Here is a 27120-nt window from a genome sequence, read left to right as displayed (position 1 = left end):
ATGGCTAGCATGAGGGGATAGTAAGGGCGTGGAATGCCCGGCCGGCAACAGTAGTAGACTTGCCAACTTTAAGGGCATTTAATGGTTGTTGGGTAAATGTATGGATGATAATGGAATAGTGTAGGTGAGATGAGCTTCAGATTAGTTTCACAGGTCAGCGCAACTTGGAGGGCTGAAGGGCCTATACCACGCTGTAATGTTCTCTGTTCTGTGTTCTACCCCTGAAAATTGCCAGATCATGCCCCTGCCCCAACCCAGTTGCCATAGCTCTGTTCCTTGCCTTTGGTATCTCCAGATTTTGTTATTCCAGTGCTGAACTGGCTTACCTGCAGTTTGGAACCTTCCATAAACTCAAGTTCATCCAAAACTCTGTTTTACCCTGTTTGTACAGATTCCCATTCTTTCATTACTGTTTTGCTTGTGGACTTGCATTGGCTCCCGGTCCACTAACAACTTCAATTTAAAATTCGCATCCTTGAGTTCAAATTCTTCTTTGTTCACAACCTACATGATTCCTGTGTAACTTCTTTATAATTCATCTTGCATACCCTCAAATTCCCAAAGCACTTTGCAACCAATGAAATTGATTTGAAGTGTAATCACTGTTATATAGGAAATTGGCAGCCACAGAAATGATACAATACAGACCGGGGACATTCAGCCCATCTTTTCCATGTCAACCTAAAGTCACAGAGATGCCCTTCCTATCCCATTTTCCTGCGCGTGACGCACAGCCCTGTAGCTTTCGGCACCTACGGTACAGATCCAGGTACATCGTAAAAGAGTTGAGGACACCCACCATTGTCTGTGTGGGGGGCGGGGGGGGAAGGTTTTCCTTCCATCACGTTTTAATCCTTCTGCCATTCAGCTTGAATCTGTGACCCCTGGTTTTTAAACTCTGTCAAGGAAAACGGGTTCTTCCTGTCTGTCCCTCACCATTTTATACCCCTCAGCCTTCTCTGTTCCAAGGAAAACAACACCAGTCTCTCCTCTTGGGTATAATTCACTAACCCTGTCAACATTCTTGTAAACTTCTACATTCTTTCCAGAGCACTTATGTCTGTCCTGTAATGTGGTGACTAAAACTGCATGCAGTACACCAGTTGTGGCCTCACGAGTGTTTGTACAAATTCATCATGTATTTTTGTATTCTATCCCTTCTGAGCCCAGGGTCCTTGTATTCTATGTATACTTTTGGATTCTACTCCTTCTGCCATATACCTTCTTTACAACCTTATCAGCCTGTACTGTTAACTCTAGAGAACTGTGTGTACATCAAGATTTCTCACTTCATCTGTTCCTCTCAGTATATTCTCAACAATTGTGTATTCTCTTTTTTTACTCCCCTCTGGAAAAAGAAGGAAGCGTATATTGGGTGTAGACAGCAATGATCAAGTGAATCCTTAGAGTACAGAGACAGTAGGAGTATACTTAAGAGGGAATTCTGGAGGGCACAAAGGAGACATGAGACGACCTTGGCAGATAGGGTTAAGGAGAATCCAGGTGGATTTTATAAATACAGTAGGGACATAAGGTTAACTAAGGAGAGAGGAGGGCCCCTTAAAGATCAATAGAGCCACCTGTATATGGAACCGCAGGAGATCGGAAGATACTAAATGAGTACTATACATCAGTATTTACTGTGGAAGATATAGAACATGGGGAAATAGATAGCAACATCTTGAAAAATGTCGATATTAGAGGAGGAATTGCTGGATATCCTAAAGTGCACAAATGTGGATAAATCCCTGGGACCTGATCAGGTGTACCCTAGAACTCTGTGGGAAGCTAAGGATGTGATTGCTGCACCCCTTGCTGAAAGATTTGTATTATCAACCCACATCAGAAAAGTGCCAAACAGGGAGACCACCATCCGGGAAGACCACAACGTTGAGCCAAGACTGTCTTTCTCCTCTTTCAGGGACCTAGAGCCTCAGTCTAGCCTGCATGTTCAGGCCAGGGGAGTTACTTGTTGACTGGGGGGCCCCAGGCTAGGCTGGAGCTGTGTCTGGTTAATCCTAGCATTGCTGCAGCTGCCACTGGGGACAACCTCCTCCACCTGCCACTTTCCAGGCTTGAAATAAAAACAAAGAAAGACAAAAAAAAGCATAAGTAGAAAAAAGTTTTCAAAAAAGGGAAAGAAAGCCGATGTGAGCAGATGAATCCTGGGCTCAGCCCTTTTTCCCAGTAACCATCTTGAAATACAAGTGCATTGAGAATAAGAAAACATGTTTCTTTAAACTGGAGCTTAATAGATGTTGTGCATCAGGCTTCCAGTTGTATTAATGTTTTTATGTTTGTAATTTAACATAGCACATGTCCTTTCAAACGTTCTCTATGTGATCTAATTTGGACAATAATGCTTTTCTGAAACAGCTACAAAATGCCTTTGTTCTGAGCTGTGCAAAGTAGGTGCTCTTTATCTGAAGTGGTGTATATTTCTGGTTGCTGTAATTGTACTTCAGTATAAATCATACCGTTCTATAAGTGTAGAGTACAAATATAGTGGAATACAGTAAATGAAGCAATGCTTAATAACCTCTTCTGAGCAGTGGAAATTTTTATGTACTTTTACACACCAAAATTTAGAAGAATGAGAAGTATCCTCATTGGAACTTTGGTAATTCTGAAGGAACATGGTAGGCTAAACATTGAGATTGTTTACTCTAACTTCAGAGTCTAGACGACAGGGAGCAGTCTCTGGTAAGGAGTCAAACTGTTTTGGATACTGATATGAAGAAATTACTTCACTCGGGGTTGTATATATTTGGAATTCTCTGCCCCAGAGAGCTAGCTACTCAGTCCTTGAGTATAGCAAGACATGGTGTCCGTTAGCTCAGTGGGCTGGACAGCTGATTTGCAACACACAGTGATACCAACAGCATAGGTTCAGCACTAATTCTGGCTGAGGGTGATTGCCTTCTCAGCCTCTCCCCTTGTTTGAGGCATGGTGAGCATCGGGGTAAGCTGTAAGGAGAGAGCAGCCAAATGGCTCTGGGACTGTGGTTATTTCGTACATTCAAGACTCAAATCAATAGATTTTTTTCAACTCTAAGGGAATCAAGGACATGGGGTCCACTGAAAAATAGGTTTCAGATCAAGGATCAGCTGTGATGTGTGGCTGTAAAGTTCAGTCTTGCTCTTGTTCACCCACCCCATGTTCAAGGATTTTCTACATTGGCGAGAAGTTTTCTTGGCTGTTGTGGAGTTATTATACATTGTAAAATGTTGATACCTTGTCAGATTACCCTTGGTTGTATTTGGTTCAGGTCTTAAAAAAAATTGTCTTAATAAATACCTCAAGTGTGTCGGCTTTTTTCAAGAAGCAGTTTTTGGTGTCAGCATCTATGTGCACCTTGAGTTGGGTTTCTTCGACTGTAACAACCTAGGCTGAGAAGTCTGCATTTCTTTTTCATCACTTACCTAGGAGCAGCCCCTGCCATGACTCTAACTGAATCAGACTGACTATTGTAGCACAAAAATGGGATTGCACCTTTTGGGATCCTGTAGCTCGGTGATTGCTGTTAGAAACTGCTGAGCTTGTGCAAAGCTAAAAGATTTTTGTCTGAATGTGACCACTTTCACCTTGGATCACATTGAATCATTGTTTTAGCAATATGCATGAGGCTTCAAAAATATTTTTGCACCATTGTCACTTTATTAATGTTGAGAAGTGGCTTCCAGACTGGATTAACTACCCAGAGTTCCTTTATGACAACTTGTGAAACTTAATTCAGTAAAGGTGATAAGTTATAAGTTAGTAATTGAAAAATTGGGATGGAACTTGCCAAAGAAGTTTGAGTATCCGACTAATTCAATCATTTCGAAAGGATGTGAAAATATTAGGGAGTGCAGAAATGATTCTAAGATTGAGGATCCTCAGTTATGTGGATACATTGGAGGTGCTGAGGCTGTTCTTGGAGAAATAAAAGTTTGGGAGAGGGAATTTAATGGAGGTGTTCAAAGTCGGTCAGGGCCTGAACAGTCAATGGAGAGAAATTTTCCATTGGTAACAGGATCAAGATCACTTACTTTGATACAAGGAAGAGGTATCAGAAATCCTTCAGAAGGTGAAGATAGATAAGTCCTCTGGACCGGATGGGATTTATCCTCGGATCCTCTGGGAAGCCAGGGAGGAGATTGCCCAGCCTTTGGCATTGATCTTTAGCTCGTCATTGTCTACAGGAATAGTGCCAGATGACTGGAGGATAGCAAATGTGGTTCCCCTGTTCAAGGAGGGGAGTAGAGACAACCCTGGTAATTATAGACCACTGAGCCTTACCTTAGTTGTTGGTGAAATGTTGGAAAAGGTTATAAGAGATAGGATTTATAATCATCTAGAAAAGAATAAATTGATTAGGGATAGTCAGCATGGCTTTGTGAAGGGAAAGTCGTGCCTCACAAACCTTAGAGTTCTTTGAGAACGTGACCAAGCAGGTAGATGACAGTAAACTGTTTGTTGTGGCGTATATGGATTTCAGCAAGGTGTTCGGTAAGGTTCCCCACAATAGGCTATTGTACAAAATGCGGAGGAATGGAATTGTGGGAGATATAGCAGTTTGGATCGGAAATTGGCTTGCTGAAAGAAGACAGAGGATGGTAGTTGATGGGAAATGTTCATCCTGGAGACCAGTTACTAGTGGTGTACCGCAAGGGTCAGTGTTGGGTCCACTGCTGTTTGTCATTTTTATAAATGACCTGGATGAGGGTGTAGAAGGATGGCTTAGTAAATTTGCAGATGACACTAAGTTCGGTGGAGTTGTGGATAGTGACGAAGGATGCTATAGGTCGCAGAGAGACGTAGATAAGCTGCAGAGCTGGGCTGAGAGGTGGCAAATGGAGTTTAATGCAGACAAGTGTGAGGTGATGCACTTTGGAGGAGTAACCGGAAGGCAAAGTACAGGGCTAATGGTAAGATTCTTAGCAGTGTAGGTGAGCAGAGAGATCTCTGTGTCCATGTACACAGATCCTTGAAAGTTGCCACCCAGGTTGACAGGGCTGTTAAGAAGGCATACAGTGTTTTAGCTTTTATTAATAGAGGGATCGAGTTCCGGAACCAAGAGGTTATGGTGAAGCTGTACAAAAGTCTGGTGCGGCCGCACTTGGAGTATTGTGTACAGTTCTAGTCACCGCATTATAAGAAGGATGTGGAAGCTTTGGAAAGGGTGCAGAGGAGATTTACTAGGATGTTGCCTGGTATGGGGGGAAGGTCTTACGAGGAAAGGCTGAGGGACTTGAGGCTGTTTTCATTAGAGAGAAGAAAGTTGAGTGGTGACTTAATTGAAACATATAAAATAATCAGAGGGTTAGATAGGGTGGCTAGGGAGAGCCTTTTTCCTAGGATGGTGACGGCGAGCACGAGGGGGTATAGCTTTAAATTGAGGGGTGAAAGATATAGGACAGATGTCAGAGGTAGTTTCTTTACTCGGAGTAGTAAGGGAATGGAATGCTTTGCCTGCAACGGTAGTAGATTTGCCAACTTTAGGTACACTTAAGTCGTCATTGGGTCAGTATATGGACGTACTTGGAATAGTGTAGGTTAGATGGGCTTGAGATCGGTATGACAGGTCGGCACAACATCGAGGGCGGAAGGGCCTGTACTGTGCTGTTATGTTCTATGTTCTATGTTCTTATAGTTGTCCAAATGTCTGTGACCTCTATTCCTCCAATTCTAGCCTGTAGCCCATCCATAACCTGAAACATTGACCAGTGACAGCCTGATAACTGTCTGGACTAGTAATCCAGAACTTCGGCAAATGTTGAAATCCCGCCATGGCAGATGGTGACATTTGAATAGATTCCAGATTAGATTCCCTACAGTGTGGAAACAGGCCCTTTGGCCCAACAAGTCCACGCCGCCCCTTGCAGCATCCCACCCAGACCCATCCCCCATAACCCACACAACCCTGAACACTACGGCAATTTAGCATAGCCGATCCATCTAGCCTGCACATCTTTAGACTGTGAGAGGAAACCGGAGCACCCGGAGGAAACCCACGCAGACACGGAGAGAATGTGCAAACTCCTCACAGACAATTACCCGAGGCTGGAATCGAACCCGGGTCCCTGGCGCTGTGAGGCTGCAGTGCTAACCACTGAGCCACCGTGCCGCATAATTAATGTGTGCAATTAATGTTACCTTTATGGCAATCATATAACCACTTCTGATTGTTTAAAAAAACCATTTAGTTTACTCATGTCCTTGAGGGAAATCTGATATCTTGCATAGTGTGCCTTTCATGTGACTTCAGAGCCATAGAATTGCAGTTGACCTTTGGAGATGGAGTCACAAATGCTGGTGTGGCCTGCAACACCCACATGCCATGAAAGAGTTTTAAAAAAGAATTCCCTGAAATGACATTGATTAACATCTTCTCTTAGCTACTCTTTAAAACACACCTGAAAACCTATGTGATGATGGTGTTCTAAAGAAGGGTTACTAGGACCTGCAACATTAACTCTGCTTTCTCTGCACATATGCTATCAGACCTGCTGAGTTTTTCTGGTAATTTCTGATTTCCAGCATCTGTATTTTTTAAAATTATGGTTGGCAGTGCTGCCTCACGGCTCTCGGGGCCTGGGTTCCATTCTCGCCTTGGACGGCTGTCTGCGTGGAGTTTGCACATTCTCCCAGTGTCTGCATAGGTTTTCTGGGGTGATCTGTTTCATTCCGCACTCCAAAGATGTGCAGGTTAGGTGGATTGGTCATGTTAATATTTGCTCTGTAGTGTTCAGGAATGTGTAGGTTAGGAGGGTTAGCCACGATATAAACCCCATATAATGTTATGGGGATGGAGTAGGCAGTGTTGGATGTTCTTTGGAGGGTCATTGAAGTATCATTGGCTCAAATGATCTCTCTGTGCACTGTGGGGATTCTATGATAATCATTTCCTTAATTTTTACTGACAGATGTGTAACATTAATAGGTTCATGCCATTCATTCTCTCAAGCCTGTTCCACATCCATTTGGACCTTGGCTGATCTGATTCTTAACCCAAAGTACCCATTTTGTTTCCACGACTCTTAATGCTCTTGTCAACAAAAATCTATGAATTTTTGATCAACGTTCTTTGGAGAAAGAAATTCTAGATTCTTGGTATGCTTGGTTTGATGAAGATCTTTCTGTCATCACTCTGAATTGTCTAACTTTAGTGATAAGGTTCTATCCACTTGTTCAAGATTTCCCCTAGCAGAGGAATTAGTTCTCCCAATCCTATCGGTCGAAAATGTTTTCCAATCATGAACATTGCATATTAAGTGTCCTAATCTGTGCAAGGAGAATAAAGCCAGCTTTCCAAAGCTCCCCCTCTCAAGGACCTGAAGTACTTCTTGACAACAACACTGACACACCTAACTCTAATTTTAAAACAACTTCCTTCTTGTTCTGAGCCCGACCTAATTAAATACATTCATTTAATCTATGTTTGAATTTTTTTATCAAATTAAACATCTAATTGCACTGTTTAATCTTCTGTATTTAAAGAAAAACTAGCTAATTATGATGCTGCAGAAGGAAATCTGAAAGCTTAGAAGAAATGCTAGAAATACTCAACAACTCATTGCAGCATCTGTGGAGAAACTGAGTTAATGTTTCAGGTTGATGACATTTGATGAAGTTCTTTCATCAACCTATCGCTTCTGGATGTGAGTTTGCTCGCTGAGCTGGAGGGTTAGTTTTCAGACGTTTTGTCACCATTCTAGGTAACATCATCAGTGAGCCTCCGATGAAGCGCTGTTGTTAGATTGATCTGGAGCCAATCTACCATCCTCTGAGAAAAAGAACAGGAAATGACATCAATGCAGGAAATGACATCACCAACCCAAGAAAACCAAAACAGATAAATAGAAAGCGGGACATAACACCAGCGCTTCGTCGGAGGCTCACTGATGATGTTACCTAGAATGGTGACGAAACGTCTGAAAACTAACCTTCCAGCTCAGCGAGCAAACTCACATCTTTTAAGATATATTTGGACAGGTACATGGATGGGCAGTGAGCAAATGGACACAGACCGTTAGAAAATAGATGACAGGTTAGACAGAGGATCTTGATCGGCGCAGGCTTAGAGGTCCAAAGGGCCTGTTCCTGTGCTGTAGGTTTCTTTGTTCTTTGTTCTTCTTTAGTAGATTCTAATTGATGAAGTAGAATGAAAGGAGATGCATGTGGAGCATAAATACTGGGACAGTCCTGTTGGGGTAATGGGTCTGTTTCCATGCTGTAAATCCCATTCCTCGCTTTGACCTATCTTATTGTTTGCCTTTGCCTTTGAATTGATTTTTGCCTTTGAATGTGACCTTGTGAACCATCTTAGGATTTTAAAAATATATTTATGATACTGTGTAATGCAAAATAAGATAACAGTGTGGAGCTGGAGGAACACAGTAGGCCAGGCAGCACTAGAGGAACAGGAAAGCTGACGTTTTGGGTCGGGCCCCTTCTCCAGAAAATGTTACTGTTCCTCTGGTGCTGCCTGCCCTGCTATGTTCCTCCAGCTCCTCACTTTGTTATCTCTGACTCCAGTATCTGTAGTTCTTGCTATTTCTGTAATGCAAAATGTTGTGGTTGTAGTTGTATTTTAGGGTGACATAGTGGCTCAGTGGTTAGCACTACTGTCTCACAGACTCAAGGAATCTGATTCATTTCCAGCATTGGTTGACTGTCTGTGTGAAGTTTGCATATTCTCCCTGTGTCTGGGTTGCTCTGGTTTCCTGTCTCGATCCGAAGATATACAGGTTAGGAGGATTGGCAATGCTAAATTGCCCTGTAGTGCCAGAGGTGTGCAGGCCTGTGCGGATTTTTCTGAAGAAGGGTCAAGGCCCAAAACAGCACCTTTCCTGCTCCTATGATGCTGCTTCGCCTGCTCTATAACATGTCATCTTGGCATGATAATTGCAGGGTTACAGGGATCGGGTAGTGGGGCTCAGTCTGGGTGGGATGCTCTTCAGAGGGTCAGTGTGGACTCAGTGGGCTGAATGGCCTTTTCCCACCCTGTGGGGTTTCTATGATTCTATATGTACTCCAGAATAAGGGATGAAAATGCTATCTATTGGAATTGATAATGGAACTGTGACAGAGTTTTTCTTATCAAATTGAGGGGCATGTAAATTAACAGATTTGGGAATGATGAAGCATTTGAAGATAAATTTCTTTTTAACATATCTGATTCATTCAACAATTGTGGCTTACGTACTGTACTTCTAACGTATCTGTACATTTTCCTTTTCAGATTTTACCAGATTCGTGCAATGATGAAACTGCCTGCCAGAATTCCACATAAGATGGAGACCAGTTTGCTGAATCCAACAGGTAGGAGGAAGAGAAAGAGTCTTGAATATTTAATAACTTGAATTGATGGCTCAAGAGTTACGGCAGGAGAGAAAGTTTGAGATTGTTGGCTTGTTGGGATTATTTCTGGGGAAGGTGGGACTTGTACAAGTGGGATTGTCTGCATCTGAACCAGAATGATACCAAAATCATTCTGGGTGCATATGCTAGTGCTGATAGGAGGAATGTAAACTAGTTTAGCAGAGGAGAGGACTCAGCATACCATGGTAAACAAACCAAGACAGAGACAGTTCAGGTCAGTTTTAAGGGAGTAAGATGAGGGTGGATGGCCTCTAATGGTAGCAGTATTACAGATAAAACCAAGGATTTAAGGGTGTGGATTGACATGGAATTGCAAGATTATCATCACAGAGACATGTCGGGAGGGGCAGGGTTGGCAACTCAATATTTTAGTGTATCAAATTTTCTGACAGCACAGGGAGGATGTAAAAGAGGAGATGGTGTCGCATTACTTAGGAGTCGGTTTCTGCACTAAGGAGGTACAATATTTTGGAAAGGTTTGTGAATAAAGCTTACGAATAAAATATTAGCAGCCACATTGCTGGGAATGTATTATGGACTCCCTAACAGTCAGTGGAGAATTGAAGTGCAGAAAGCAGACAATTCACTGAGGTGTGTAAAACAATTGTAGAATAATTATATTGGGAAATTTCAACTTTAACATGAATTGAGATAGTTGAGTTATAAAAGTTTTTGGTTGGGGGGTGATAGCAAGTTTCTTGAAATTCGGGATAGCTTTTTATGTCAACTGATCGGAACATAAGAACAGAAGTAGAGCATTTAGCCTGTTTCTCAACTCACTGACATCGTGGCTGATTTGTGTCCTAACTTTGGCCCATATCCCTTAATATCTGTGCTTGACAAAAATATATCTATCTCTGATTTAACTTAGCAACTGATGCACAAACAGCAGCGAAGGCTGGAAGAGTTCCAAAATTCTACCAGGATTTGTGGTAGAAGTGCTGCTTAACACTTCTCCTGAGTGGAATGGCCCTAATTCTCAAACTATGGCCCCTAGTTCTAAAATCGCCAAACAGGGAAAATAATTTATCTTTATCCACCCTGTCTTTTCCTCTAAATACCTTGATGACTTTGATCAAATCACTCCTTAACCTTTCAGATTCTGGAGAAAACAAGGCTAACTTGTTTAATCTCTCCTCATAACTTAACCCCTGAAGTCCAGATACTTTCTTGTAAACCTACTTCCTACAAGGACAATATATTCTTCCTAGTTCGTGGTGCCCAGATCTGATCACAGAACACAGAGTTTAAGCAGGGTGTTATACAGCTGCAGCATAACCTAAGTATCCTTGTACTCTAGTCCTCTTGATACAAAGGCCAGAATTCCATTTGCTTTTTTGATTTTTTTTTGCACCTGCTTGTGACATTTTAAAGATCTATGCATCCGAATCCCTGTGTCCCTTTGGACATCTGTTGTATTTAATATTGTACTGTCTAGAAAGTACCCTGATTTATTATTTTTAGTCCAAAATGGATAACCTCTCATTCGCTTACATTAAATTCCATCTGTCGTAGTTTTGCCTATTCACTGAGCCCGTCATTATCCGTTTATAATTTTATGCTGCCCTCTGCACTGTCTGCAACTTGGTGTATAGAAGGTCCAGCAATGGATAGGGCAGTGTTGGGACTAATTCTGATGAACAAAGCTGGACAGTTGTTCAATTTGGCTGTGGGAGAACATTTTAGTGATGGCTACAACAATACCGTATATTTTGTTTGTTACACAAAAGGGGGAAAATATAATCATCAAAAAAGCTTTTCCTCACATTTCCTCCAAACCTTCTGCCCCTTACCTTAAATGTATGCTCCCTGCCCATTACTACCACCATCAAGGAGAATGTCTGTCTACTCTATCTGCCCCTCATGATTTTATACATTTCAAATACGACCTCTTTCAATCTTTTCTACTTGAGGGAAAACAGCTTCGGTCTGTGCAACTCCTCTTCATTACTGAAACTCTGCAGTCCAGCAAACATCCTGATAAATCTCCTCTACATTTTGTTCACTGCTAATGTAGCCCTCCTATAATGTGGATTCCAGAAGTACACACAGTACTGTAACTGTGGCCAAACCAACTTTGGTACAATTGCAACATAATCCCCGTACTCTTGAATTCTCTGCCTTGACTAATAAAGACAGGTGTCCTGTAAGCCCCCTTATCCACTTTATCAACTATCCTGATAGCTTAATGGCCTGTTGTGCACGTACACCAAGGTCAGTTAGATCCTCAGTGCATCCCCGCAGCCTACTATTCATCAAGTATTCACCTTGCCTTGTTTTTCTTACCCAAGTGCATCACCTCACATTTATCTGGATTGAATTCCATTTGCTGCTGATCAGCTCCTCTACCTAGCCAATATATATCCTCCTCTAATATACTGCTATCCCCCTCATTATTTACCATCCTACTCAACTTTTATATCATTTCCAAACTTACTAATTAATACTCATTCAAGTCTAAATCATTTATGTAAAATGGCAAACAGTGAGGGCCACAACATTGAGCCCTTTGGGACCACACTAGGGAGACAGACTTCCAAGTAACCCCTCAGTCATCATCCTCTGCTTTCTACCATGCAATCAGTTATGGATCCAATTTTTCTAATTTCCTTGGATCGCATAGGCTCTTAGCTTTGCTGTCAGCCTCCTATGTGGGACCTCATCAAAAGCCATGCACGTACTCCCAGTTAGACTACATCAGAAGCATTGCCCTTGTCTCCACTCCTGGTCACCTGTAGAAAAACTGAATCGTTGGTCAGATATAAACTCCCTTTAACAAAACCATGCTACCTGTTCTTGACTAATCACTGCTTCTCCAATGCAGATTAGTCTCAGAATTGCTTCCAATAATTTCTCACCACTAAGGTTAGATTGACTGGCAGGTAGTTTCATTACTTAGCCCTTGCTTCCTACCTGAGGAATGGTTCCGAACTGGCTGTCCTCCAGTACCTTAGCTGCGACCAGAGAGGAATTGAAAACTTGGAAGTTCCATTGCTATTTCTTCACGTTCCTTACTCAGCAACCTGGGACATAATTCATCTAGCTGCAGACATTTGTCTACTTCTAAGCTTACCAGACTATTCGGAACCTCCACTTTATCTGTGCAAATTCTTTTAATTGTATTACAGACCTTCTTCCTAATTTCTAAACCCATATCGTTCCTCTCACTTATGAATGCTGGCATACAGTTTAGGTTCCTATTTGGTGAAATGTTCGGGCAGCAAGCCCAGAGAGCTGTGGATATCTAGGAATATTCAAGATTGGATAAGAAGGAAAAGAGGTTTTTAACAGGTACAATGAGAGAACTCAATGAAAGCCCTACTGGAATATAGAAAGTGCGGGAGGAAGTTGAAACAATTAAGGCATCAAAGAGAGAGCATGAGAAAACACTGGTGGATAAGATGAAGGAGCATCCCCAAATATTCTATAAGCATGTCTAGGGGAGGAGAATAATCAGGAAAGGAGTAGGGCACAAGTGGGACAAAGGAGGTAAACTGTGCATAATGTTGAAGGACATAGGACAAAGGAAGACGTGGGTACAAAATTCCAGAAGAGGGACTGAGGTTCTTGAGCAGTTTGATACAGGAAGTGAGGAGATGCCAGAGATTTTGTCAGGAATAGAAGTGGATAAATCCTCAAATTCTCAATGAGGTGTATCTCAGGCTGCTTTGGGAGATGCAGGAGAAAACTACAGAGACTCTGAGCCAAGTTTTTAATTTTCTCACTGGCTGCAAGGAATGTGGCATAAGACTGGAGGACAGCCATTGTGGTTCCACTCTACCACCCTTTCTGAAATGATAAACCAGGGTATTGCAGACCAGTCAGTGGAGAGAGTTAAATCTCCATTTGGAAAGGCAAAATTAGATGGCAGGTAGTCAACATGATTTTGTCAGAGGGTGGTCATGCCAAACAAATCTGGTTGAGTTTTTCAAGGTGGCGACAAGATGTCGGATTGATTTCAGATATTTCAGCAAACACTTTGACATGGTCCACTTTGGCAGACTGCTGAAGATGATAAAAGGACATGGGTCTAGGTATAACTGAGCAAGTTGAATCTAAAATTGGTGATTGGAGGCATGTGGCCAGTGCTGGGCCCCTTATTGTTCATGATAATACAATAATGTAGAAGAAAACTTGGAAGGAATGATAAGTTTGTGGATGACACTTTGGCTAATTGGTTGACATTGACGAAGGTGATATTAGGTTACAGGAGGATAAGGATGGATTGTTCAGATGGACAGATCAGTATCAGATGGTTTTTAACCCGGAAAAGTGTGAGGTGATGTGCTTTGGAAGAAGTAACAAAACAAGGGAGTGCTCAATGAATATCAGGACACTAGGAAGCTTAGAGGAACAGAGATATCTTGAGGTGCTTATCTACAAATCCCTGAAAATGGTAGGGCAGGTAAATGTGATAGTTAAGAAGGCATATGGGACACTTGGCGTTTTCTGTTGTGATACAGATTATAAGAGCAAAGAGGTTGTGTTGGAACTGTACAAGAGTTTGGTGAGGCCACAGCTAGAGTACTGTATGTATTCTGGCCACCACATTATAGGAAGGAAATGATTGCACTGGAGAGGGTGTCGAGGAGATTTACTAGGATGCTGCCTGTGAGTGAGTAGTTTAGTTATGGAGAGAGGCTGGATAAGCTTAGGGTATTTTCTTTAGAGTAGAGATGGCTGAGAGAAGACCTTTATTGAGATGTATATGATAAAGAGAGGCATGAACTCTCAGTTGAAGGATTGATAAGAGGACGGAAAAGGTGAAAATGAGTTTGAGAGGTGATTTAAGGAAAAGCTTTTTCATGCAGTGTAGTGGGAACAAAAACAAAGGTTGCTAAGCTCAGCAGGTCTGGCAGAATTTTTTTTTGTGTGAGAACAGCAAAATTTGAATGAGGGATAAGGGGAGGAATATGTTTCTGTCCTAAAGGAAAAATCTGAAGTACGATCAACATGTAAAAAATGTAAATGTGTGGTAGGAATTTGGAACACAGTGCCTGGGAGGATAGATGAAACGAGAAACTTCAAGTTTTAAAAGTATTCACATGAGCACTTGAAATGTCATAGCTTCCAGGGTTGTGGGCCAAGTACTAGAAAGTTAGACTAGTGTAGGTTTAGTAGTTTTTGTCGGTGCAGGCTCATTAGGCTCAAGCGCCTTTTCTGTACTGCGTGTTTCTATGAATTGATGCATGGACTGGAATTGAACTGAGACCAGTGCAGATATTTTGATTATGTCCTCCAAGAATAATATGTCTTTTTGTGAAGTGCACATTTCATTGTGCCTTGGATTTTTTAAAGTGAGGTATTTTCAAATCCGCTTTAGAATAACGTGCAACTAAATGACTGTGGAGTAGATCAATTTTTCTTTACATTTTGTTTGAGACTGTAGAGGGAGAAACTGAGTCCCTACTTTTCTGTCCTTGAGAAATGTCATATTACTGTCTTATTGTAGTAACCTTGGCAATGTTTGTTGTTTAGTGCTATTACTTCTGTATCTATGTCATTACTCGATGAATACTTTATTTAGGCTCTCATGATAAATAACAAAATAGAGAAACTTTAATGAGGAGGAATATGTTTCTCTTCAAATGGGGAAAAATTAGAAGTAGAATCAATATGTGGAAAAAAAACTTAATTATGGTTACCCATAACTTCAAAGTGGTAAATTGTTTGACTGTTGCCCAACCACTCCTGGCCCCAGACAGTGGCAAGGAGCAAACAAAGTGCACCATGCAGGAGTAAAAGTATTACAGGTGGGGCAGATGCGGGCAGAGCCTGGATGTGATCTGATATGATGTCATGACTATTAAAAAGACTTTGGGAGCTTGAAACAATTGATCAAAAAGATTGAGAGTTGGACCTTTAGGTAAGAACATGACTATGCAAGGAATGGAGGGATACCAGCCAAGGGCAGGCAGAAGAGATTAGTTTAACTTGGTGAAATTTTTGGAACCGCATTGTTCCTGAGCTGTGCTGTTCTATGTTCTATACAGAATTGGACGGTTCTTACGGCACAGTGGTAGTACTCCTACCTTTGATCCAAGAACGTAGAACAGTACAGGCCCTTTAGCCCACGATGTTGTACCAAACGTCATGTCAAATTAAACCACTCCCTCCTGCCTGTCCTTGGTCCATATTCCTCCATTCCTTGCATAAGAGGATAAGGTTGCATAAGGTTAGCCCCACCTGTTCCAAAGGTGCATAATAATATCTCTGAACATGTCAAAGCTCACAGTGCCGGATATCACTGGTCTTGGATATAATCAAGCCGGTTTTTGAAATTCACGACATTAGAATGACTATAGCACGTTTGAATGCAATTATTAACTCATAAAATTTCCAGCAATTTGCCTGTGCCCTCTGTTAGACTTTCGAAATCTGATAAAGTTTGTATTCACTATCAAATTCAATGGGAGTTTCACGGATTTGTGATATCCCAGAATTTGTAAGATGTTGATGAATTAGTCCCAGTTAGGAATCATAATTAATGTTGCTGAGGATGTTTGTTACTGTATGTCCAGAAATGTACTAATTAATCATATAAAATAGAACTGCGAATGCTGGAGATCTGATACAAAAAATAGACATTGCTGGAAAAACTCAGCAGGTCTGGCAGCATTTGTGGAGTGTGAGACAGAGTTAGTGTTTTGAATCAAGTGATGCTTCTTCAGTACTGATAGCAGCTAGGAAAAGGTAATATTCATACTGATAACAGGATTGTGTGAGGGTGTGTGTACATGGGCTGGGAGGTGTATGGTCCTTAGAGTGCGAGCGAGCGCTTGGCAGAGACTGTTGATAGTAAGCCACGGAAGGTGAGAAGCTATTTTAGTGATATTGGAACCTGTGAGTGGGTAAAAATGGTTTGGCTGTGCTGAAAGCAATCTCATGTCATGACAGAACCTGGGGTGTGGGGTGTGTGGGTGGTGTATAGATATGGAATGAGGTGTACATGATCTAAAATTGTTAACTTTCAGAATGCAACATCAAATTTATCAGCTTCTAAAATCTCTCTCCCCCTCCCTCCCTCCCTCCCGCTTCCTCCTGCCATGCTATCACCCCTGTTACTCCCTCACCTGGCCTTGACAATTCAGACCCTCTGGATGACTTCTAAATTATTACTGCAATTTTTTTTCCAAAAATTAAAAATGTTGTGAAACTTCCACATGATAAATGGCTTTTGTTATACCTTCCACGCTGTCCCTGCCTGACCTTTGAGGTGCCTCAATGCAGTTATAATAATCCTAAATTTTACCACATGCATTCCATGTAGGAAACAGCCTAAGGGCAAACCATTTCAAATTGAAAATTGCAGCAGGTTCATTAGAAATTAATATTTATCTCTGTACCATGTTCCATTCTCAGGTTTATTAATATAATTTCTGTGCTCTTGATGTTCACAATGTGCAGTGTCAGGCATACAGCCCAAGGTAATGTACACTTTTCAGTTCCTCTGTATACTATGGCTGAAAGGCCTTTGATGGTGACCTTTCACTATTGCAGTTCGTCAGAGGCTGCCTCATTCTTTAGTGTGCCCTTCAGCATGTGACCATGGACCTCGGAATGTGCCCCTTGAGAACAGCCTTTGAATCTCAGTCTGCCTCATGAAACCACTTGACATGCACTTTGACAAAAACCATTACACTTCTCTCCAGACATTCTTTGCATTAGTACACTGCACAAGAAGGTGGACAGTAGTTTCTTTTCTACCACAGCAAGCTCTGTCAAGATGTGTGTTGGTGCTTGTTTGTAAATTCTGATAATGAATAAATCTTCCAGATGTTTTTGACTGTCTGTTAAGAGAATGAACTGACAGGATCTACCCTTCTGTTTTACTACAGGGGCATTTTTTGAACACTGACCACTGCTTGATGGATTGTAGTCAAATATGTTTTTCTGCATAAATCACTTCACAAGGAACAGTAGCTCTGGCATTGTCCAAATACTTGGATCACTCCTTAGCAGTATGATCAGATCCATCCTTCAAACCTTGAGGTAGATCTCCTCGCTTGATGCAGCTGCACACAAGAGTGGACGTTAAGATGAGTTCAATGTTAAGTTTGATTTTTGCTCCCCCCTCTCCCTCCATTTAGAGATCTGTACATTGTTATGACCTCAACTAATAGTGCAACTGGCCAAGTCAGAATCCCGAATTAAACCTGGCTTGACATTTCTTTTTATTACTTCAGTTAATATGGTGGTCATTCACTTGAAAATAATCACGCAAGGCTGCAGGGTCTTTAACATCAGAAGACTTGTTTATTTTACAAGAGATGAAAGCATAAAAACAAAAGCCGTTGAGATATAGAAATCACATTAAAAAAGAACTTGAAACTTTGTTTTCCTGCATGTTTTTAAGTATTCCATCACACAAAACAAAGGCTCAGCCTATTCCCCAAATAACTAATACAGCAATTCAATCAAGATAGATCACATATCTATTATCAAATCTTTAAGTTTGACTTAACAGATTCCTTCAGTTTGTTCTGTAAACTGTCTTACATGAATAATCACAAAACTCTGAGAACATGGATTTTTCAGCTTCCAATTGTTTGTAGATTTCTAATCATTCTCCGAGTTTGAAAATTACTTTAAAATTTTCTACTGAGGTTAATGTATTTCACAACTAATCTGAAAAAAAATTCATTTCTGTTTCTGACCCCAGTCAGGTTTTTTTCTGAACTGTTGTAAAAATATAGTCTCTGGATTTTCCAAATCAAATATCAGTCCTTAATTATTCTGAACTGTAGACAAACTATAGCGTTTGCTGATTATTCCATCTGGTGTAAACCACCTATGATGGAAAGTAAAAAACCTTCCATTAGTACACCAGGGGTTTACAGTCACCTGCTCTGTGCCACATAATGGATGGACTGTTAGACCTAGATTCCTCAACAAAAACTCGGAAATATTATATCTCTCCCATTCTTGCTAGTTGCTCCTTTCAGTTTCATTGTGCGTATCTTGACCTCACTGAATCTCCAGCATCTTCATTTGACTTGGCCTGATGATGAGCGATCCAAGGATCAGTCAACCTTGTTCCCGAAATAACGAGGCCCATTCAGACTGTTCATGGGTGCTCATCAGTCTGTCATTAGCTGATTGCTAATTTCCTTCCTTAAACCCTTTATTTGTGGATGATTCTCCAGCTGTAGTTGATGTTTATCTATCTTATGATACCTTTCTTCATTAGTGCTCAAATATAAGCACGTATGTAGCTCTGCCTGCAACTTGGCTGGTAAGCCATCACTTCTGGGCATTTCATCCTTCTCAAAGGACTCGAAGGCCACAGTTCATCTAGAGTTAGCCGAAGGGAGAGTGTGCTTTATGAGACCTTCAAGTCATAAGTCCAGTGTGAAAGGATTCACTGATCATCAAAACGCCAGACTGCGATTATATTACTGACCCCTCCCTGTATTGCTTTTGGGAGGAGAAATGCAAGCTTATCTGAGTCTTCTCCACTGAGAGAACTGTGAACTGGAGGTTGATCCTGAGGCCGCTGATGCAAAGAGTGAGGCTTGCTGCCTCGTCAACTCTTGGCGATCTTCCTTGTCATAATTCTCTTCAACAGCAGCTGGAGCAGGTTCTGCATTATTCTCTGGAGTTGGCCTATTTCCTTGTTCCTCTATTGCCTTCTGAACACCTGATGAGGAATAAGAACCTCTTGACATTCACCTCAACTGCTTTCTAGTTGCCTATGCAGGATTTAAAGAGGAACTAGTGGTTATCCAAATTTTGTAATCTCTTTTCAGTTCTTCAATTTCTAGGGTCAGCAGACTCATTCAGCTTCTTCAACATCCCCATCATCCTGCTGACATGCCTGTAGATGATAGTCAACCAGTAGGCAGTGGTTCAGAGAAGAGTACCAACTTGAAATCAACGCATCTAAAGCACAGAACCCAAACAAGATGATGTGTATCCCTAAATGGACAGACCTCCAAGCCTTGACCAGGTGCTGTATCTGCAACTTGTCAAAATTGTGGCAGGATTCTTTATTGTGTCAGGTGTTTCTTTTCCCCTTACTTGAAGAATTTCACAAATCCTACAGCTTTCTTGAAGGCCACATCAGAATATCCAGTACTAAGGAAGTCTCACAGGAAATAGATGTCTGTAACTTTAGGCTCCAAGAGAATCTTGATGGAGAGTGAGATTGATGAGTCTACCTCATACACTGCCACCCCAATGTCATTATGGACCCTGCAGTTTGGGGCACCACTGTTCATAGCTGTCAACTTCCTTGGGAGTAGATTATAATTACTGTGTACAAATTCACATTTCATTTGTTCACTGGATTAAACAATGGAAAGTTTGATTCTTTTAAAACTGGCTAATGGATAACTTTTTGTTCCATTTTTAATTGCTGAGTAATTGCCCTAGAGAAGGTGGTGGTAAGTTGTCTTCTTGAACTGCTACAGCCCTTGCGTATAAGCACTAATACAATGCCGTATTAAGCTGAATTCCAGCAACCATGAACAAACAGTGATGTAGTTCCAGTGCAAGACATTACGTGGCTTGCAGAGGAAGTTACAAGTGAAGATATTAATTTGCGTTTGCTGCTCTCGTCCTCCTAGTGGGTAGAGCTTGTATGTTTGAAAAATACGTAAAGTAGGTTTTTCTTCAAAATTATTTTTGTCTTAGATTGTGTTTATGTTGATATCCAAGGACTGTTCCACTCATCCTACCTTGGTTACCTGCCTTTTTGCGATTCAGTGACTCTTTGCTGACTCCCAGAGGTATCTGATGTCTGGAATGAGAGCATATTTATTTTCAAAGGCACAGGTTCTGATACACTATCAGTGAAAGTAACCAGGTTTTTTCTGAAATTATTGGTTCAGCTGAATGTTATCATTAAACCCACGCAGATCTGGGGAGAATGTACAAACTCGACCCAGTTAGTTGCCTAAGGGTAGAATCGAACCTTTAATAATGGTTTGCAGTACTAACTACAGTCACAACTGAGCTCATCTCATTAAATTCGACCTCACTTAACTTTAAAATTATAGCTGAAATTTGCTATTTGCTTTCAAATTCTAATTGAACTCAATTATGCTATGGTCGCTATTTGATAAATAGAACATAGAACAGTACAGCACAGAATAGGCTCCTTGGCCCACGATGTTGTGTCGATCTATTATTCTACTAAGATCAATCTGCTCTGCATACCCAACATTTTAGTATCCTCCATGTGCCTATCCAAGACCTGTTTAAAAATCTCAAGTATCTGACTCTACTACCACTGCCAGCAGTGCATTCCACATGCCCACTACTCTTTGTGTAAAGCGTCCTCTACCTTAAGACATCTCCCCTATACCTTCCTCCAATTACCTTTAAAATAATGTCCCCTTGTAATAGACTTTTTCGCAGGGCGGAAATGACTGTGACTATCCACTCTATCTTTGTCTTTCATCATCTTGTACACCTCTGTCAAGTCATCTCTCATGCTTCTTCACTCCAATGAAAAATGCCCTAGCTATCTCAACCTTTCCTCATAAGACCTGCCCAGGCAATCCAGGCAGCGTCCTGGTAAATCTTCTTTGCACCCTCTCTAAAGCTTCTACATCTTTGCAAGAACGAGGTCACCAGAACTGAACACAGTATTCCACGGGTGGTCTAACCAGAGAGATTTATCGTTCTGCAGCATAACCTCACGGCTCTTAAACTCAATTCCTATGCCAATGAAAGCCAACATGCCATATGCCTTCTTAACAACTCTGTCAACTTGGGTAGCAACTTTGAGGGATCTGTGGATGTGGACCCCAAGATCCCTGTGTTCCTCCACACTGCTGAGAATCCTGCCATTAATCTTGTATTCTGCATTCAAAATCGACTTTCCAAAATGAATCAAATCTCACTTTTCTGGGTTGAATTCCACCTGTCACTTCTTTGCCCAGCTCTGCATCCTGTCAGTGTCCTGTTGCAACCTACAACAGCCCTCCACACTGTCCACAATGCCACCAACCTTTGTGTCATCACTAAACTTACTAACCCACCCTTCCACTTCCTCATCCAAGTCATCTATAAAGATGGCAAAGAGCTGAGGTCCCAGAACAGGTCCACACGGAGCACCACTGGTCACCAAGGTCCAAGCTGAACACTTTCCATCTACTACCATTTTCTGCCTTCTATTGAACAGCCAAATTTGCCTGAATGCCTCCATACTTTCTGAACGAGCCTACCAGGTGGAACCTTATCACATGCTATGATAAAATCCACATCCACTGCTATAACTTCATCAACGTGTTTTGTCACACCCTCAAAGAATTCAATAAGGCTTGTGAGGCATGACCTGTTCTCCCCCCCCGCCCCCCGCACCCCCCCCCCCCCAAGCCAAGCTGTGTATTTCTAATGAAACTGTCCTTTTCCAAATAATCATAAATATGATCTCTCATCCTCTCCAATAATTTGCCCACCACAGAAGTAAAACTGATCGGTCTGTAATGTCCAGGATTGTCCCTATTCCCTTGCTTGAACAAGGGAATAATATTTGCCACCCTTCAATCTTCTGATACTCCTCCAATAGACAGTGAGGATTCAAAGATCATTGCCAAAGTCGCAGCAATCTCTTGCCTCGCTTCACATAGTAACTTTAGGTAAAACCCATCTGGCACAGGGGACTTATCTATCCTCATGTTTTTCAGAACTTTTAATATATCTTCCTTCCTGAAATCAACCTGTTTGAGCATTTCTGCCTGTTTCGTGCTGTCTTCACAAATGCCAAGGTCGGTCTCACTGGTAAATATTGAGGCAAATTATTCATTAAGGGCCTCCCCCACCTCCTGTGACTCTGACCGCAAGTCCCCTCCACAATCCCTGATTGGACCTACCCTCACTCTGGCCATCTTCTTGTTCCTCACATAAGTATAGAAAGCCTTGGGGTTTTCATTGATCCTAGATGCCAAGGTTTTCTCATACCACCTTCTAAGTCCATTCTCCAGTTCCTTCCTGGCTAGCCTGTAGACTTCTAGAGTCTTGCCCGATCCTTGCATCCTCAACCTTAAGTAAGTTTTTCCTTCTTCCTCTTGACTAGGTGTTCAACATGTCTTGTCATCCAAGGTTCCTTCATCTTAGCTTTCCCTGCCTCAGTGGGACAAACCTATTCTGTAACTGTAGCCACTGCTCCAGAAACAACCTCCACATTTCTATTGTGCATTTCCCTGAGAACATCTGATCCCAACTGGTTCTCTCTAGTTCTTATCTACGAGCATTGTAATTCCCCCTTTCCCCAATTAAATACTTTTTCATATCGTCTGCTCCTTTTCCTCTCCATGACTATATAAAGGTCAGAGTGTTGTTATCACTCTCGCTGAAATACTCTCCCACTGAGAGATCTGACATCTGACTTGGTTTGTTGCCAAGCACCAAATCCAGTATGGCCTCCCCTCTGTCCGGCCTATCTACATATTGAGTCAGAAATCCTTCCTGGACACACCTGACAAAATCTGCTCCATCCAAATTAATTGCAGTTAGAAAGCTCCAGTCTATATGAGGGAAGTTGAAGTCACTCATGACAACAAAGCTATTACTCTTGTACCTTTCCAAAAATCTTTCTCCCAATCTGTTGCTCGGTGTCTAAAGAAAAATCCCAATAAGACTGCTCCTTTCCTGTTTCTGACTCAGTGAAGAAACTCTCTTTCACGACCTCCCTTCCTGCAGCTGTGATACCATCCCTGGTCAGCAATGCCACTGCCCCCCCTCTTTTACTTCCCTCCCTATTTCTTTTGAAACATCTATGCCCCGGAACATCCAACAACCATTCCTAAGCCCAGTGTCATCCAATGCTCGAGTGTAATGGTTCACTTCTCGGCTTGCCCTTTCACCACTGCCACCGCTCGAATCAATTAGGTGCTGACTCACGAGATAAGTTTTTCTCAGGGAAACCTTACCTTCCCGGCTCGTGCTCTCATCACTCCTGTCGCTGAAAGCAAGAAGGCAAGAAGGAAAACTGTTCCTGTGCAATTAAGTTACTAATTAAAATGACTCATGACCTGTTACTAAATCCAATATTGCTCATACTTTTCTTCTATCCAGGACACATTGCTTTAGGAAAGCGTCTCAGTCCAGAAATTCACTACCTTTCTGACAGATGTTTATCTGTGTCTCCCAATTTGTGTTCAAGTTAAAATCTTCCTTTAATACTATTGTGCTTAATTTCTGCATTTATGCAATCTAGCTTTTCAGACTTGTTACGTATCTATACACACTGTCTATTAGTTTAAAATCCTTTACTGTTCCTCAGTTCCAACCTTTCTGGTCTCCACTGGATGCCTTCCCGTCATTATACCCTCCCTTACCATTGAAATGATTTTGTTTCTAATCAGTAAGGCTACCGCACCACCTCTGGCATTTCCCTCGTGATCCTTTCATCCTTATGACCTAGTTTTCAGTTCCTACAGTCATGTGACCATGTCTGAGTAATGGCTACTGTATCAGAATCTGTTTGAATTTGTGCCTGCAACTTATTTATTTTATCCCTTACATTCTGTGCTTTTGTACATATAACACTTATTTGGGCCACACACGCTAGTCTGTCTCTCAGCATTGATGCTTTATTTATCTGTTTATGATTTCATTTGTTCTGATTTAATCAAATTACTTGTAGTTTTGCCTTTTGCTTCTCTGCCTTTAGTAGAATTCCTGACTGATTCTTTATTCTTTGTCCCGTTACTTGTTTTTGAAACTTTATGGACTTCTCCTCATGTAACATTGGAATAATATGGAGCACAATATAGCATGGTATAAGGTGAAGACTGGAATATTTCGAATAAAATTAGATCAACCATTGGCTGGCCAATAGAAATTTGGCATTCTAGTTTTCTTCCTCTTCTGCCTTTCACTATTGGCAATGGCAACGCAGGATAGACTAACAACTGAACAATATAGGCAGATGGGTTGGAGAAATTAAATACTCCAAAAATCAGTTCAGAGGAACATAGTGTAAATTTTTCAGCTATTGTATGAAAGTGGATTTAAGTATTGGACAGAAAACTATTGCCATGTGAGTGTTTTCTAGCTTGTGTGGATTCTGCATATAGGACATGTAATTCATTACTGCATTATTTGGAACTTGCGTTTAATTAATTAACTCTTGAGAGGGCCAAAACATCGAGCGTATTTTGCTTTCAGTTGTAGGTACCACACTTGTCCTTTAAAAAAATAATTAGGACACCGGGAGGGCAAATCATGGTGCGTTGTGACAAGGTGTTTCACTGAACAGGAAGGACACCGATTCAGTTTATAATGATATGATCTTGGGTGATGCTTGGTTAATGCCTCCAAACTGCATCTACCGGCTTCCATTGCCTGGGGAAATTATTGGTTGTTGCTTTCTTTGAAATCATTTCTGAAGCTGAAACATTTTGTTTGTTATACCATGACTTTGTTAATGTATATGCTTGTCTAGACAGGAATGTTTCTACTACAGCATTAAATTGTGGGTGACATTTACATGGTTTAGCCTATTTATATTCTAGCAAGTCTTTCATGGAGAGAATAAGTGTTTTTATTCAAATTGTGGAATGTGGGCATTGCTGGCTGGTGTGATATTTATTGCCTGATCTTAGTTGTCTCGAAGGTCGTGAGCTGCCCTCTAAAGCAGATGTCGAATCATTTATTTATTGTTGCATGTATTCAATGTAAAAATACAGTGAAAGTGTGTACCTTCACCGTACATACATGGTGACATTCACATTAACTTAGAATAAGATAAGAAATAACTTAAGACAGTCCAACCTTGCTTTCCAATGTCGTAGCCTCGCTGTGGGCTTTGGTGATTGGTTGAATGACTTTTACCTACACTGTAACAATTCTGAAATTCTGTGATGGTAGGAAAATGTATTTTACAAGATCCAACGTAGTCTTTAAATAGCAGCTGGAGCTAACTGTCTTACCTACACTTTTTTAAAAAAAAGCTGTCCTCTAACAGAAATTACTATCTGTACTCTTTTATATTTTTGGTTAACTTTTCTAAAGTATTGCAGCACCTATAAAACTGAGAATGACGGATTTTTGAACTGTAGAACATATAAGGAAAAAGTCACTCCTAAGGAAACTGGAATTTGGTGTACAGACTGCATAGTATAAAAAAAAAGCAATGAACATAGCAGTCAAAAGTACATCCACAACACCAGGTGTTGTGGCACAGAAGTGGGTGATCTGTAGTCCTCCCAGATGCACTGTGAAATGGATATTGGATAAGATAACCACTAGAAAATCTGGATAACTGTAGAAACAGTTGGAGGTTGATGCTTGCAGTTGGATGGACAAGTGAGTAGCCAAAGTAAGTGCAACAGCCTGTTGGAGGATGTGACTTACGAACTGGTGAAACAGGGAAATGATGGATCATTTAAACCAATATCTTGCATCTGTCTTCACAGTGGAGGGCATTATAAATATCCAAAATTGTAGATAAACAAGGTGCAAATGGGAAGAAAGATCTTGTAGCAGACTAAAGAACAAAGTATTTTACAAACTAATAGGACTAAAGGCAGACAAGTCATCAGGTTTTTGAAGGCTGCAGAGGTTATGGACACATTGTTTGAAGTATTCCTCAATTCACTGGTTTCTAGCAGATTGGAAACCACGAGTGTGAAAACCCATTTGAGAGGAAGACAAAAAGCAGGAAACTGAAAGCTGGTTAACCTCATATCTCTTGTTGGGAAAAAGTTAGAGGCCATAATTAATTGCAAAACATTTAAAGAAGCTTAATGGCATCAGAGGCAGTATGGTTTTCAAGTTTGACAAAGTTACTAGAGTACTTTTGAGGATATAAGAAGTAAAATTGTTAAAGAAGAACTGTCAGATGTAGTGTGTTTTGATTCCCAGAAAGCATTTGATAAGGTGCCACATTGAAGTTCATTGCGCAAGATAGGAGCCTGCAGTATTGGGTTAATTTAGTAACATGGATTTAGGATTGGTTAGAACATAGAAAATGGAGAGTCAGAATTAATCCGCATTTTTCAAGTGGAAGTATGTAATAATGTAATGTCACAGGCATCATTCCTCAGCCTCAATTATTGACTGTCTATATTAGTGACTTGGAGGATGGATATTGAGTATCTTGTGTCCAGATTTGTTTACTGTACAAAAATAATTGGGAGGGCATGTTATGATGGGACTATACAGAAACTGCAAAAAGCTATAGGTGGGTTGAGTGAGTGGGCAAAAACGTGACAAATAGAGCTTAATGTACGAAAGTGAGAGATCATACACTTAAACAAATGGCAGATCATTATTTAAATGTAGAGACAGTCCAAAAAAGTGCAGTGCAGAGGGATCTGAGAATTCTTGTGTATGAAGCACAATCATGCAGGTGCAGAAAGTACTAAAGATGACAAATGAAGTTTTTGCATTTATTGCTAGGAGGTTTTTTAAGTTGAAAGTAGGTAAGTCTTGTTATACCTGTACAGGTGAGGCACATCTGAGAGCACTGTGTCCAATTTTTGCCCCAGTATTTAAGAAAGGATATACTGGCATTGGAGGAAATTGAAAAGAGATTCATGAAGGTAATTCCTGAGATGGTGTTGACTTTATGAAAAATTAGTTTTATTCAATTGGAAGTGGGCATCGCTGGCCAGCCAGCCTTTATTTCCTGTCCTGGTTTTCCTTGAGAACGTGGTGGTGAGCTATCTTCTGGAACTGCTGCAGACCACTTGCTAAACAACTTTGCTAAGCAAGTTGGGCCTTTATTCATTAGAATTTAGAAGAACGAGAGGTGATCTTGCTGAAACAAGATTTTGAGGGGGACGTGATGGCATAGA

The 27120-nt window shown here is 41.1% G+C and overlaps 1 protein-coding gene across 4 annotated transcripts in view; it reads left to right on the top strand.

The window, feature by feature from the left end:
- fam135a (family with sequence similarity 135 member A) overlaps positions 1-27120 on the top strand; it is a 208536-nt gene that overhangs the window by 54385 nt on the left and 127031 nt on the right. For all 4 annotated transcript variants that reach the window (XM_059645496.1, XM_059645499.1, XM_059645497.1 and 1 more), the window contains one exon: positions 9228-9307. In XM_059645496.1, coding sequence (XP_059501479.1) covers positions 9228-9307 — 80 coding nt within the window. The remainder of the gene's footprint in view (positions 1-9227; positions 9308-27120) is intronic.

The sequence above is a fragment of the Stegostoma tigrinum genome, chromosome 4 (genome assembly GCF_030684315.1).
Source record: "Stegostoma tigrinum isolate sSteTig4 chromosome 4, sSteTig4.hap1, whole genome shotgun sequence".
Classification (NCBI taxonomy): Eukaryota; Metazoa; Chordata; class Chondrichthyes; order Orectolobiformes; family Stegostomatidae; genus Stegostoma; species Stegostoma tigrinum.
Note: the sequence above shows the minus strand (reverse complement) of the source record. Positions and strands in the feature narration are given on the sequence as shown.